Source organism: Megalobrama amblycephala, linkage group LG21 (genome assembly GCF_018812025.1).
Source record: "Megalobrama amblycephala isolate DHTTF-2021 linkage group LG21, ASM1881202v1, whole genome shotgun sequence".
Taxonomy (NCBI): Eukaryota; Metazoa; Chordata; class Actinopteri; order Cypriniformes; family Xenocyprididae; genus Megalobrama; species Megalobrama amblycephala.
Genome location: NC_063064.1, coordinates 28,301,985 through 28,317,759, shown reverse-complemented (window position 1 = coordinate 28,317,759; position 15,775 = coordinate 28,301,985). Strand labels below are relative to the sequence as shown.

The following is a 15,775-nucleotide window of genomic DNA, read 5'->3' as shown; positions in this document are numbered from 1 at the left end:
TGGTAACCATATTAGTATTTGTATATAAATTATTGCTTTCAAATTGACTAATAATGATTAATCACATCTAACATAAAAGTTTGTTTATATATTTATATACTTGTATATATAACTTTTATGTTAGATGTGATTAATCGTGATTAATCGATTTGACAGCACTTACATACACTTATACTCTTACACATGTATGTGTGTGTGTATAGATAGATAGATAGATAGATAGATAGATAGATAGATAGATAGATAGATAGATAGATAGATAGATAGATAGATAGACGTGTGTGAGTATGAGTGTGTAAGTGCTGGCAAATCGATTAATCGCGATTAATCGCATCTAACAAATATTTGTAAATATATAGTGTGCATATATACATATATGCGTGTGTGTGCATATATATATATATATATATATATATATATATATATATATATTAGGGCTGCACGATTAATCGCATGAGATTGTCATGTGTGTCTCATCAGTTATATATATATAAATATATATATATATATTCACACACACATATATATGTATGTATATATATATTTTTTTATATATATATACACACACACACATACACACGTATTATATATTTACAAACTTTTTATGTTAAATGCTATTAGATAATTGATTTTACAGCTCTAATATATTTTTTTTTATTATTATTAAATTCTCATTTTATTACAAATGTTACAAATGAACAGCCAGTTATGCTAATTTATGTTTTGCGTGCTTCATTTTAAAGTGTACATCACAATGAAAACTTGCAGTTCGGTAAGTGAGTCAGATGTTGATTCAATGATTCAGTGAAGGATTTGTCAGACTGAATCAAAGCAACTAATTAACAAGATTCATTCAGTTCATAAGAATCATTTGTTGAAAGTTTTTTTTTGCCATTATTTTACTGTTTGTTTGTTTTTTATCTCATCAATTCAGGCTGCAAGCTCATGATTGCAGAGATACTGAATAATTTACTTGGGACTCAATAAGGAGTAATACTCATAAACAAAGACAGCAGAATACAGTCGCATGTTTTCAAACCTCTTTTCGTAAGTATGAGCAAGCAATAGTAATTCTTGTTTTAGCAAACATCACTAAAGAATTCACATAAAATTGAATAAAAAGGAACATGAGACTTTTAAGAAAACTTTTGAGTGATTAATTGGTTTTTTGAACTGACTTATTGAGATGAACGAACCACTTCACTAAAAAGCACTGGACTTCCCAGTGCTGATGTCAAATACCAGTGACATGATTAAAATCTAGTTTGGACCAGCAGACTTTTAGCCTGTGTGCTTCACTGCAGCCCATTTGCTTCATCTCCACTTCGTTAGATCTGTAGATGGCCCCAGACCCCAAAATATCAGCCTGGGAGAGGAAAGGAAAAGAGAAAGAGCCATACGCACTAGATTTTTACATTCTCTGAAGAAAATGTGAGTGGTTCTTGCCCGTACCAAACTAGTCACCATGATGAGTGTTGTAGGTGGTTGTCAGGGCATTACTATATGGTTAAGATGTTCTGAGTGTCTTTTAGCAGTTTCTAAGGTGTTTTGATTGGTTGCTTGTCTTATCAAACACCACCAAACTTAAGATCTTACGAGTTGGAACAAAGCGATGAGACTGAACCTTCCCACCATCCGCAGACACTGTGATTGCATGGATGGCTTTTTGCTTTGTTTATGCGTTGGTGTTTGGGTCAGTCAGAGTTAGTGTTTGTGAGGCTGACATTAGCGATGGGAAGGACCGCTCGCCAAGAGAACCGATTGTTTGTTTGAGATCAGTAGCGGTCAGTGGCATTTGTCTAAGCTGTGAGTCAAGGAACAGCGTGACGTTGGTGTTGCCACGGGGATGAAATGACCTTACAGAGCCCATAGATCAAGAGTAATAGGAGACGCCGGTGTCAGTAGAACATTATAAACTTCCTGAAAGAGCAACTTGTTTCAGCTCAAACGTCATTGCACGGCTTTATTAGTAGGGGAGAGAACTATAGAAGCCTGCAAGGTAAGTTAAGAAGCAGGTGTCAAGGCTCAAAATGAAGGTGTGGGAAAGATTTGGGCCTCAGATGCCACTTCACCCTTCATCCGATAATCATATATATATATATATATATATATATATATATATATATATATATATATTAATCGTGACTTCACTGTATGAAACTCTGTTAATTATTAGTTTAAGTTACATATACATCATATAATATTGCCAAAGTTAAAAACAGTCAAATTAAACATTTCATTACTTTTTGCAAGCTTAGCTTACTTGCTTCACATTATGCTAACTGTTAAAGAAAAGCTCTTTTGTCTATCTAGAACTAGATATCACAATAACGGATTACTTTTTTAATCAGGCATTGAAAATTTTGTGAACCGCTGTCAATAGAGGCACAGGTTTTTTTTTGTCTTTGTTAAACTCTTTTTTTTAAACACAACGTTCTCTCTTTATGTGAATGTGAGTGAACTTGGTTGCATAATGTGATTGTCATTCTCATAAACAAATAAATTCTGTCTGTACAGAACAGTGGCAGCATGTACGAGGCCATAAAGATGAAAACTGGACTGATGTTCTTCCATTGCAGAATGCAAACCTCAGTTCTGTAATGAAAGAGAATGTATTATGAGCTTGTGCATGTAAAGCTTTGACAGCATATATATATATATATATATATATATATATATATATATATATACACACACACACATATATATATACACGCATATATTCGGTACCATCTGATCTTTCAGTTTCAGTGTTTCTATATAACGCACTCTCTAACCCACACACATTCCCACACACCCCCAAAAGTGACGTCCCCAGTTAGAATCCCATCAGAGAAACAGGTCAAGAGGGTCAATATTTACAGCGTCAAGCCCAGATTGCAATTACCTTCATGGAGGCCAGGCGGCGAGGAGGGAGGAGGCGGCCACAGAGCAGTTTAGGATGAGCCGTGATGCGATACCCCCCTTCCTCCCCCCAAGATTCCTTCTCTTCTGATTGCGGTGCATCCCAGCCTCCAGTGTGGCTAACACTTGTAGAAATTACCTGACAGAACCAATTTAATGTTATTACCCAGCCACGTGCATCCAGCTGTCTCAGAGAGAGGCGTGCGTTGAGATATTGGAGCAGAGCCTCCCCCTCCCCACCCTCCCCAATTTATTTCTCACAAATGAAAATGAATTATGCATTTTCCAGTGTCACTCTTGCACATAAATGCCAAGAACACATTCGGCTGCTTCTATTACTTGCGGAGGGAATATGAGGCAGATACTTGTTGAGATGACGCTGTTTAAAGCTATAAACTTGCCTCCAAGTTTTGTGAGCACAAGGCACAGGTCATTTTTTTCACAGGTTTTTGGGTTGCACTATACATTATATAGTTCAATTGTACTTCAAATGTATATATTATTTTTTTATAATAAATATTTTTTATATATATATATATATATATATATATATATATATATATATATATATATATATATATATATATATATATATATATATATATATATATATAAAATATTATATACAAATGCACTGTTTATATATATACTTACATTGACCTATTAAGATTTTGTTTACATCTACCTTTTAAACATATTTTTTGCTATTTTATTAAAAAGTTTTCACAGGTAAATCAATAACAATTACAATTTTAACAATATTTCAAGTGTAATCTATGAGATTTCTTGTATTTTGAATCCAATCTTTCTTTGTAAAAGGCATATTATCATACTGATTTCAAAGTTAAGGATTCAGAATATAAATTGAGCTAAACTATAATAACATGTTAGTTAATAATTCAATATACTTTATTTTTGACAAAATATCCCATGTTTTGGTCGTAACTGCACATTTTCGGTATAGTGATGGTAATGTTTTGGTAGCGACCATATCAAATTACAGAATTTTAACTTGCATACTAAAACATAATAAAATATTAATGATTTTCATAACTGTGCTAAAATTGAGTTATTTCCCCCAAATAAAGGATTATGTGTAACTTCAGGACATGTTTCGGTCGTGACTGTTTCAGTAGAGACAATTTTAGATACTTTTGAGCCTAGCTCAAAGAAGCTAATCTGCATATGGTTAGCTCTCACAGTTCTGAACAGTTGTACACACACAAAAACTATATTTTATCAAATAACACCCAAAAAAACAATGACGTCACAATCGCAACTTCACGTTTCGGTCGTGACTGTTTTGGTAGTGACAATTATAGATACTTTTGAACCTAGCTCAAATATGATAATCAGCATGTGGTTAGCTCTTACAGTTCTGAACAGTTGCATACACACAAAAACTATATTTTATCGAGTTACACCCAAAAAAAACAATGTCACAACTGAAACTTCACCATGTTTCGGCCGTGACTGTTTCGGTAGTGACAATTTTAGATACTTTTGAGCCTAGCACACACATAAGTTGCACACACACATAAAAAAAAAATGGTTTTTTTATGGAATAACACCCAAAAAAGTTTGCTTAATTGCATAAAAATGTGTTTGGTAGTGACCTTTTTTTAAAGTTACACACAGATTTTCAGGCTTTTGAACACATTTACCTCAAACTGATCTATCTTCTATGAAAGAGAGGCTATGAGAGAGAGGGACACAGGAATATTTCCTGATTTTAAAAAAATGTAGAAGTGTGGTTAAAATCAGTCTCAGCCAATGGACTAAAACATACACTGTTTCGGTAGTGACGTGAAAATTCGGGACACATTTTTTTACTCAAAATTTCATGTTTTACAAAGAAAATATATATATATATATATATATATATATATATATATATATATATATATATATATATATATATAAAATTTAACTTCAATTGTTTTAAAAAAATAAAAAAATTGCAAAAATTATTTCATTATAATTTTCAGAAGTTGAAATTTAGGGGTTAGGGACAGTCACCTCCCAATTGAAAGTACCCAATAAACGATGATTTTATATATATTAAGCTTACTGATATTTTAAATATTATTGTGGGATTAAATACACAATAGAAGGATCTTAGTAAACATCTAAGATTTGAATACTTAAATGCTTTTTAAATGTGTTTTATGGTTGTGGCACATCAGTTTGCACCAATTCTATAGAATAGCCCATATATATTATATAAAAATGTAATATATTCAAATATTTAATATTTTTTTTATATAATATCTAAAAATCTAAAAGATTGGGCCTTATTGTAATACGCTGGAAATGCTGTACAGTGGTAACATTGACGTGATTGATATTGTAAGCGTAATTACATATGCATATTTATACAGTCAAATGTCAATTATTACAGGAGCAATTGACCTGTATGCTCACACAAGTCACATAAAATTAGCAAATGCATTTAAAAGCAAGAGTGAATACTCCTATATTATTATTTTATCCAAAGCGACATGCATTCATTTGCATTGCATCAGTGCATGCATTCCCTGGGCCTTGAACCCAAAACTCTGGCATTGCTAGCACCATGCTTTTCTATTTGAGCTACAGGAATGTTATTGGCTGTATTATGTTTAAGTTTGCTATTAAAATCACCTTCCAGAAGAATTGCAAAGGTGTAGGTTGGCTACATTAATGCGTCCACATTTTCAGTTCTCTCACACGTCGCTCATTAGAAGTGGCAAAGCTTCATCGCCCTCATCAATACAAGCCTGAAATTCTCGCATGAATGCGTTATGTCTATAACTGTAGTCTCCCTGTTGCAAACGGCCGTCCTTCCTGTGTGTGACAAGGTCGCCTCACATCTGCCAACTTAAGAATTCTCCTCACATTCTCGCTAATCCTTCGCATTTGAGCTGGCAATACAAACAAATTTAACTCCGCCTGTAAGACGGGCTTTTGTAATACCCAGCGGATTGTTTAGTATTCTAGCCATCATCCATCACTGCATCCCTATTCCCTACGCTGTCCTTTCTGTACAATACTGTAAGGAAACGGGAAAGACTAGCATGCTAACCGTACCCATGAACAGAGAAAAATAATTTGGCCTTTCTTTTCCAGATGCTGAATCGTGATGCTTGGAAAGCTATTATCTCCCGCTAAGCTGCATGGGACGCCTGCGAACCATCGTGATAAGAGGACCGTGAGATGGGTCCTGTGTGTGCTCTGGCAGTAAGTAGCTATTAGGGCGATGACATTTTAGTGGGGTCTTATTGACCGTGACATGCACATGGATGAGTTTGGCTAATGGGTGTCAGGCCCACGTTTTGGCACCCCACACCCAGAGGGCTGTCTAACAAAAATAATAGCCCATAATAGCCTGCTAAATCATCTCATTTTCCATTGCTCTTTATTTTCAGCTCGGGACGTAACACGTATTTGGATCGGAAAGTACTTAAGACGTCAGAAAACAGGATGCTCCGGATGCCCTCAACAGAGTCTGTACGTTTCTCCCTCTCACTGGTGAACGATGTTGTCAATTTTTAAGGGTTGTGCACCATTCTGAATTGAATTGGGAATGCCATTCAAAGTGAATTGAATTTAAATTGAGGTAGCAAACAGGATGCAGAATTGCAATTCGAATTGTAATGCAATAAATAGAATGACTGAAATTCATAGAGATTCATATAATTAATTTTCAACTTAATAAGTAATCACAACAAACTCTGAATGGTGACTTGACAAAATCTTGTTTGAAAGTTGTGAAAAACTTACAATTTACAAGTCTGAATGTTTATAGGCATAACAGACATGGATGGATGGATGGATGGATAGACAGAGATAGAGAGATAGATAATAGAGAGACAGAGATATATAGAGGGAAATCTCTAATCAATAGTAGATTTAATAAATAAATTAGATGCAATAAATTATATTAAATATTTGTTTCATTTGTTTATATATTTTTATATATTTTTTATTTATATTATATTTTTTATTTACATTTTAATTTTAAGTATTTTGTCTATTTAATATTTATATTTATATTTTTATACTTTCATACTTTAACACATTTATTATATATAAGTATAACGTATATATACAGTATATTTATATATTTTATATATATATTTTTTTTTTAATTAAATCTAATTAATGTTAGATTTAATAAATAAATGAGATGTTTTTTATCTAATTTTTTTTTTTAATATTTTGTATTAAATATTTTAATTGGTATTTCTTTTAAAATATTTTTGATATTTTAATACTATATATATATATATATATATATATATATATATATATATATATATATATATATATATATATATATATATATATTTGTGTGTTTAATCGTATATTAATTTTTATTAATATATAAATTTTAATATTTTATTTTTGATGTATTTTTATGTTCTTATATTCTAATATTTTTCTATTTAATCTTTTGATTTTAATTTTTTTAATTATTATATGATATATTTTTGTAGACCAGGGTGGAAGAACACTTAATTTCCCAGAATGCATTACCTGTGTTGAATTTCTTATAATTGCAATTTAGTAAAAATTCTTTCCAACTCAAATTCCAGCTTCTCGTCCGTTGTTGCCAATTCAATTCAAATCCACACTCATGAATTCAAAGGGAGACAATTCTTCAATTCTGAATTTTGCACCAACGTGGCAGAGGTGTCGTATCTTATCGCAGAGGTTTAGGCCAGAGGGATACTGGTGACAGGAAAGACTCGGTCACGGGCACTTTCCCCCAATGTGGCACGGGGAACGGGTTGCCTTGAGTAGCGGCAGTGCCACGGGCTATCGGAGTGTGAAATCGTGCGGCGGTTATCCCATTACGCTTCATTTATCAACGCGCCGTGCCATCCCTCACTTTTGACAAGTTTCTTAACCGTTGGAAAACAGTCAGGGGGCATGAGGCAGGGGGGGAAAGATGGCTCGAGCACGAAGGGGGCAGGGACAGAAGGCTGTTGTGCCGCATCTGGAACGGGATTCTAATAAAGCCCGGCGCTGCCATGGAAACAGGAGGAGAGCCACCCCACATCCTCTGAGCAGGGAGAGACCCCAAGGAGCATCTCTCTCTCGCTCCGTCTTCGAAGCGTGGCAAATGGCCCAGTGCCTCCGACCCATGCAGAAGCAGGCGCCTTGCCAGCGAAAAGGGGCCAGATAAGGGTGCGTAAAATTAGCTGTGGCTTCCAGAAAAAGAGGGGGAAATGTGCAACCTAGTCCCCCATGAAAGGAATTTCACACAGACGCCTCTATCGCATTTTCCCGCTCCGCGCACCGTGACTGCCAGTCCTGCAGTCAGACGTCCACGGGGCGAAAAAGATGAGTACAAAGGGCGAGCAGACAATCGACGCTCGACCGTGTCTGCTGCGGGTGCAGGAAGCAGCGTGCATTATGGGATTGGGTGGCACCGGTTCCTGCCTCCTTTTCCCAGTTTGCTGCATTAAAAAAGGTGGCACCCGCACCTGCCTGTATCCTTAACGGATTAGTGGCCGATTCGCTTGGTTAACTCGTGCACCCAGCTGCATTCACACAGCGCATCTTCTAAAGGAAGCTCTGCTACCCAGAGTTCTCCTCTTCTGTTTCTCGCTGCTGCCTTTCAAGTGACACCAGACTGATGAAAGTGGAAGAAAAAAGGAGACAGCGGTGGCGGGGAGAGAGAAAAGGAGTTGCGAAATGAAAGAGTTGACTTGTTTCCCTCGAGGGGGGTTTCCCTCAGCCGGCGTGTGAAGTGATGCCCTCAGTGATTCATGGGAAATTTACACATCGAGTGTGAAATGCCCCTTGGCTCGCATTAAAGATTGGGTTTTAATATCTGACTAATACAAAGCCTTAATAAGATCCTTTTTTCTGCCCCCTTTCCTGCTTTCCGTGGGTTTATTAGGGAATTGATGAAAGAAGCAGCTGGCAAATGTCTGGCTTCGTATTTATTCACAAATGGATTTGAAAATTGCCTGTATGCAAATGGCTTCGTAGAGCAAAGCTTAATTCCTCTTCCGAGAAAATGCAGAGATGCGTCCGTATAGCCCTCATCTGACGCAACCGACGGTGTACTTCAAAAAATAATTGTTTACCTCTGACGGATCTTCCCAGAAAGCCTGATTAAAGCAAAGAATATTCTATATGTCTCCATTGCAGCATCCGATCTTTGTTCTCACAGTGAAGTTGCACTGGAGGTACTGGAGGTCGGTGGAAACCACATGGGCCTTTGACTTTACAGGTCTAGTTGTTCTGAAAAAACGCCATACTATTTTACCGCAACAAACTTCCTGCCCTGTGTTCGTTCCTCGACGAGCAGCTTTGGAGACAGTCGGACTGATGGAGGAAGACAGTGGTTGATTAGATCTGCCTCCTGCTGAGCTTTGATAATTCATAGCAAGGGAAGCGCAACAGGAAGTTTTTTAATATTCAAATACATTCTTCCAAATTCTAAAAGCAAAGATGACAGATAACAGCCTGACTTTGCTGAGAGCAATGGGGCTCTTTTTAGTTATAATTAATAATTAAGTTATAATTATCATTACTTTTTGTGCCCCACTTACACCTTTGAAACCATTCCTACATCTTTCATGTATTGCCTATGGACTTCATTTAATCACTTGTTTATTTAAAGGGATAGTTCACCCAAAAATGAAAATGTGATGTTTATCTGCTTACCTCCAGAGCATCCAAGATGTAGGTGTCTTTGTTTCTTCAGTAGAACACAAATGATGATTTTTAACTCCAACCGTTGCCGTCTGTCAGTCAAATAATGCTAGTGGATGGGAACTTCTACAATAACAGTAAATAAAACTTGCTTAGACAAGTCCAAATTAAACCCTGCAGTTCGTGACGATACATTGATGTGCTAAGACAAGAAACGATCGGTTTGTGTGAGAAACCGAACAGTATTTATATCATTTTTTACCTCTAATACACCACTATGTCCAACAGCATTCATCACTCAATTCGTTTGGTCTGATCACGCTCTGACAACGACAGTGATGTCTCGCTCTCATTGAAGTATATGCGCGAGACATCACTGCCACTGTCAGAGCGCGATCAGACCAAACGAATCGAGTGATGAATGCAGTTGGACATAGTGGTGTTTTAGAGGTAAAAAATGATATAAATACAGTTCGGTTTCTCACACAAACCGATCGTTTCGTGTCTTAAGACATCAATGTGTCGTCACGAGCCGCAGGGTTTAATTTGGATTTGTCTGTTGTGTTTTATTTACTCTTATAGTCCAAGTTCCCGCTGACTTGTATTATACCACTGACAGACAGCAGCGGTTGCAGTTAAAAATCATCATTTGTGTTCTACTGAAGAAACAAAGACACCTACATCTTGGATGCGCTGGGGGTAAGCAGATAAACATCAAATTTTCATTTTTGGGTGAACTATCCCTTTAATTTGTCAACTAACTATGTTTGTTAGGGTATATACATAAATCACAAGATAATTGTCATTTTATTAATGAAATTTCTACCACTATGTAATTTCCACCACAATTACATTTTAAACTTGTTTTGGAATAAAATGGCTAACTCTTTTGTCTTTAGCCAAGACTAATTTCATAGCTAGCATTTTGTAACGATAATATGTATTTTCACACTTTCTGTATAATTTGACACAATTAGAGCTTGATGCACAATAAAACTATTCTGTTTACAAGTAATATTAACCTTGATTTTTCAAGCTCTTCACCAGTGTTGTCTCTTTGATAACCAGGAAACTTGAAAAACTTGATTAGTGGCAAAATTGCTTGTTGTGGTGAAAATGACACCACAACTGAATTGATTTTTTAGAAAAATTAGATCATTTTCACACAATAAATGTTAAAGGGGACCTATTATGCCCCTTTTCACAAGATGTAATATAAGTCTCTGGTGTTCCCTGAATGTGTCTGAAGTTTCAGCTCAAAATACCCCACAGATCATTTATTATAGCTTGTCAAATTTGCCCCTATTTGGGTGTGAGCAAAAACATGCCATTTTTGTGTGTGCCCCTTTAAATGCAAATGAGATGCTGCTCCCAGCCCCCTTTCCAGAAGAGGGCGGAGCTTTAACAGCTTTCGCTTCGGTTGCTCAACAACAACAAAGCTGGAGAATCTCCCGCAGCCAAAATGAGGATAGTCAGTAACGGTGTTCAGCCTTACATTGTTCAAACTGACACTGATGGAGAGACTCAGGAAGAAGTTACAACTTTTAGAATGAAACTGGATGTTTCTGGATGTTAGTGGATAAATTTATGTAGTTGCTGTGGAGTTGATTCAACTCATCGATTAGCATGTGCGTCATGTTAATCTTTTGTGCAAATCCAGCGTTGAATTGACCCTCGTTTGTGAAGCAGTCCGGCTTAAAATGACGGCATGACAACAACACTCTACTACAACAACTCTTCCTCTTCTCTAAAGCAGCCCAACATGGCCTCACCCCCTTTATTGTGTGTTCTCAGGGGTGGGGTTTATGTAAAATTTAGGGTTAGTGATGTCACCAACCCAGGAAGAAGCTTGTTGTAGTTCCTACCAGCCGTTTGTTGTGGTCCTTAAACAGTGATTTCTGTAAAAGAAAATATCCTCCTTTGCATTGAACTTTGAGCATTGTAACTTTGCAGATGTTGTTTATGCTCAAACAGTAACATTACACACTAATGAAAGTTAAAAAAGTGAATTCATAATCAAGGACCCTTTTAAAATATCTTAATTTATAAAAAAAATAATGCATTTTCATTTTTTTTAAATTTGATCTTAAAAAATATAAAAGATTATAAGATTTAAGTTTAATTTTAAAAGTCTGAGTCAGGGACAGACAAACAATAAAACCTCAAAAAAATATGATAGCACGTGGCATGGTTTTAATGTGACCTTCACATAACAAAAAGGAAAAGCTTTTGATATGAATAAAAATCAATTCCTAAGACATAAAAGTGCCTGTAGTTGAAGAAGCCCCAAAGGACGGTTAACATTAGCATGCTAGGCGGATATCTTGGAAATTCACTTTCCTTCACACTCCAAAGCAATGTTTATTTAACATATGGCGGGTCTGAAACATTCTCACTTTGTTCACCTTTGTAGGGCCACTATTGTGAACTCTAGCAGATGTGACCGCTCCGCTCAGGTGGAAAACCACTAGAACGCATTCATAGAAGATTGTACAGATGCTTGGTGAGAAAAATTACAAAGATAAAGTGAGTTAGAGACCCTGTTTAAGGCAGTCGGTGGACTTTCAAGATCACTGGCATATATTTGACACGCTCAAAGGCCTCATCATTCCCCCTCACCGTGACTGTGGCATCCAGCTGTAAAGTGGAGATGAAGTGTAGGATTACACCGATGCCTTTCATCAGCACGTAACCTAACAGCAGCCGCATGAAAGGGAATACAAGGTAGAGCGATGGCGTCTGGAGACACCTCTGGTTGGCTCCGAGTGCGTGGGACGGCTCTGTGATGTGTCCTTCCCAATAATCCTCAACTATAAACTTTGCTGAGGGCTCAGCCGACGGAGGTGGCAGCTCTAAACCTTGCCATTCCCCTCCTCTTTTCTAATTGCTTTTATTGCAGAGCCATTGATCGAGACTGAGTTGGCATGGAAAAGGAAGAAGAGTGATCTTACGGCAGCGCTTTGTTTACCGCGAAGAGTCTTTGTAGGCGCTCTACCTGTCAGCTAATTTACTTTTCGGCAGCTCCGTGATGGCTTCGGCTGTTCTGTTGCTTGTACGTGGCGCCAAAAGTCAGAGCGGATGACGACCGAGTTCCCAAATTAGTCTGAGTACCGTGTGCCTTCAGCTTTGGATCGACTAACAAGAGTCAGCCATAAACAGTCGTTCTGTCACGGTGCCGTTGAAACGGAGTGTGTACTGTGTGATCGCTCGCTGAATCCCGGTTTAATTAAATGGGGGTTAGGTGAAGGGTGTCGAGGCGCAGATGGTGTAGGTGTGGGAACTGGAAGTGTGTGCGTGCAACTTAATCGCTTCCTGTGGGAATCAAGTCGAAGTGATGGCCGTGGTCTCCGAATGACAGTTTTATTGCATTTATAATGTCTGTATACACAGCAGCGCGAGTCGGTGAAAGAGAGGGAGACAAAATCGTTGGCTGTCACTCTCCGATCCCCCTTTTCCCCTCCCCGCGGCTCTGGCCCCTCACTTCTGTCAATCATATTTGTGAAAAGGGCACTGGCTCTTAATACGGTGAATGACAATGATTTTTTTTTAATAATAATAACCTGGATCCTCGGGAGGAGCGGGCGAGGGCATCCCTTTATATTCTGACATTTAAGATAAGCAAACTTTCTCATAACGTCAACACGGATAACAAATACCCTAGAATAGCGCACAGTTGCCCTTTAGTGGGATTTGCACGGCGAAGAGAGTTTGAAGCCGTCTAATTATGGCACGTATAAGCATCGTGCTGGTCAAACTTCCTCTCAGACTTTGCTGTGAGTAAGCTTAACTAGCCGGTGAGTCATAGGTGCGCACGTGAAAACAGTCTGTGCTCTTACAAAAAGGACACTATGTGATTCCAGCAAGAGGAAAATGTTATTGTCAGAGGTTGCTTGTTTCTCAGTTATGGCTCACGTAAGACTAAACTGTTCTAAAATCCCTCAGGAGAAATAAAAACAGACACAAATGAGTCAATTGTTGACATACGGTAAGAACACAGAGCTATAAAATGAATTTTGGATAGCAGCCCCAGATCATTTGTTTTGGGAGAATCGGATGAGAAATGTTTCATGTTTGTTTTTTCCCGCATTGATTATTGCAGTGCTCTACTTCAGGGTTCCCCAAATCCGGTCCTCGAGGGCCACTGACCTGCAGAGTTTAGTTCCAACCCTGATCAAAGACACCTGAACTAGTCAAGGTCTTCAGAGTTACTAGAAAATTGGAGGTAAGTAAGTTCAAATGTGGCCCTCCAGGGCTGGATTTGAGGAAACCTGCTCTACTTGCTGGGGTCTCTAAATCTACCCAAAACACAGCTGCTAGAATCCTGACTAGGACCAGGGGAAGTGACCACATCGCACCTATATTGGAGTCCTTGCACTGGCTTCCTGTCAGGTTTTGTGTAGATTTTAAAATTCTCATGCTTACCTTTTTGCATGGTTTAGCGCCATTCGTAGTTTCAGTCACATGACTGGCACAGAGACCCAGGCGGGTGAAACATCAGTAGATCTGCATTACAGGTCAATTTTCCACCAAAAACAAAAAATATGTGAATAAAATGCAAGTTTTTGGGCACCTGTGATCCATATCCATAACCCTAACCCTAATGGAGGAAAGTAAGTGTGTGATGTCATGTGAAAACTTCAAACATTTGTCTGAACTTTTAACTCTACACTCCAAGGTGTGATCTCCGCTCCTCCAATTCTTTTTTTTTTTTCCTTCTTTTTTTCTGTTCCTCCAACTCTCTTACGCTCTATGGCTGGCTGGGCCTTTTCTTCCTTTGCTCCAAAATTGTGAACTTCTCTTCCCTCTGAGATTATACATGCTGAATCTTTTAGTGTTTTTAAATCATCTCTTAAAACTCACTTTTTCAGGGTAGCTTTTATGTGATTATTTTGCAATTTTTATTTTATATTATATTCTTCGTAAATTGTTTTGATGCATGATTTCAGTTGTCTTTTCATATTTTAATGTATTTCTTTTATTTTATTTTATTTGAGATGCAACTTTTAAAGGTGTTAAAAATAGTTTATTAATATTATATTGAAATATGACTTTTGATTGCAAACCTGAGCACTGTTTGGGATCTCGCCTGAAACTCTAGAGGAAATGTGAGGAGAAACATCTGAGAAACAGGTGATTTTTTTTTTTTTTTTTCTATTTCTCTGTTTGTTTTACATTTAACCTTATTGCTTTCTAGGAAAAATTATTGAGATATTAAAGATACCTCATTTGTGATTTTCCCTTCTGGGTACTTTTTCATCAAAAAGAAATGACATATAAAATTACATATAAATCAAATACAGAAACATTCTGAAAGTTTCCTGCCATTCAGAATTGAAGTGAGAATGCTTTTTAAATTGGACTTCATTTCCTGAATTTAAAATCTAAATTCCTACCTTAATTCAAATTAAATTCAAAGACAATCATATGAACACAGTAACTAAAATATGAGAATGTTGGCTTGACAGCCTGATTTGAGTTCTTTATTTATTTAAAAAAATTAAAAATGTATGAAGTTTGAAGGTTTTACTGGCCTTACAGAAAGAAAGATTGATTTATGCACCAGGATATGTATAAGCACTTTCCCAGAATGTCATTACCTGTTGATTTTTTCATTGAACTGCAATTCAGCAATTCCAACATCCCGTAGGCCTTGGCTAAATGAAATATGATGAAATATGACCCGAACCACCTAGTAAGCACCTTAATACCCCAGGAACCACTGGGAACACCCATAACATTGTGGCAGTGACTTTTGAACAAGCATGTATTGTTCTACACTACAAAAATGTAGTGCTTTAAATGCATTTACTGTAGTAACTACTGTAGTACTACTGTAGTTTATAAAGGTAAACCGCCAAATTTGAGCTTAAGAACTTGACCAATAAGCAACCACCCAAAACCCTCTGACAACCACCTGGAGCACATCATGGACACTGTGAATTTGAACAGATAAGTACAACTCATATTTTCCTGCTTTCGCAGTAGTAACAGTAAATCTGTATGATAGCTTGGCGTAAACTATAATAGCCAATTATAATGTTTTATGATGGTAAAACCTCTAAAATGAAGTCTAGGTACTACAAAATCTGTTGATGCAATACCAATTGTCCTCCATCTCCTTTTCAGAGCCATTTGCTAGGATTCCGGTGAAGAACTGGATAAGTAAGCAACCACCCAAGATGTCCTATCTGTTATGAACAGGTACCCCTCGCATTTACTT

At 37.0% G+C, this 15,775-nt stretch overlaps 1 protein-coding gene across 4 annotated transcripts in view; it reads left to right on the top strand.

Annotated features, from left to right (window-relative positions):
* elk4 (ETS transcription factor ELK4) overlaps window positions 1-6,566 on the top strand; it is a 163,362-nt gene extending 156,796 nt beyond the window's left edge. For all 4 annotated transcript variants that reach the window (XM_048172687.1, XM_048172688.1, XM_048172691.1 and 1 more), the window contains 2 exons: window positions 6,013-6,123; window positions 6,312-6,566. In XM_048172687.1, the coding sequence (XP_048028644.1) occupies window positions 6,013-6,026 (14 nt within the window). In that variant the 3' untranslated portion in view covers window positions 6,027-6,123; window positions 6,312-6,566. The remainder of the gene's footprint in view (window positions 1-6,012; window positions 6,124-6,311) is intronic.
* The last annotated feature ends 9,209 nt before the right edge of the window (window positions 6,567-15,775 follow it).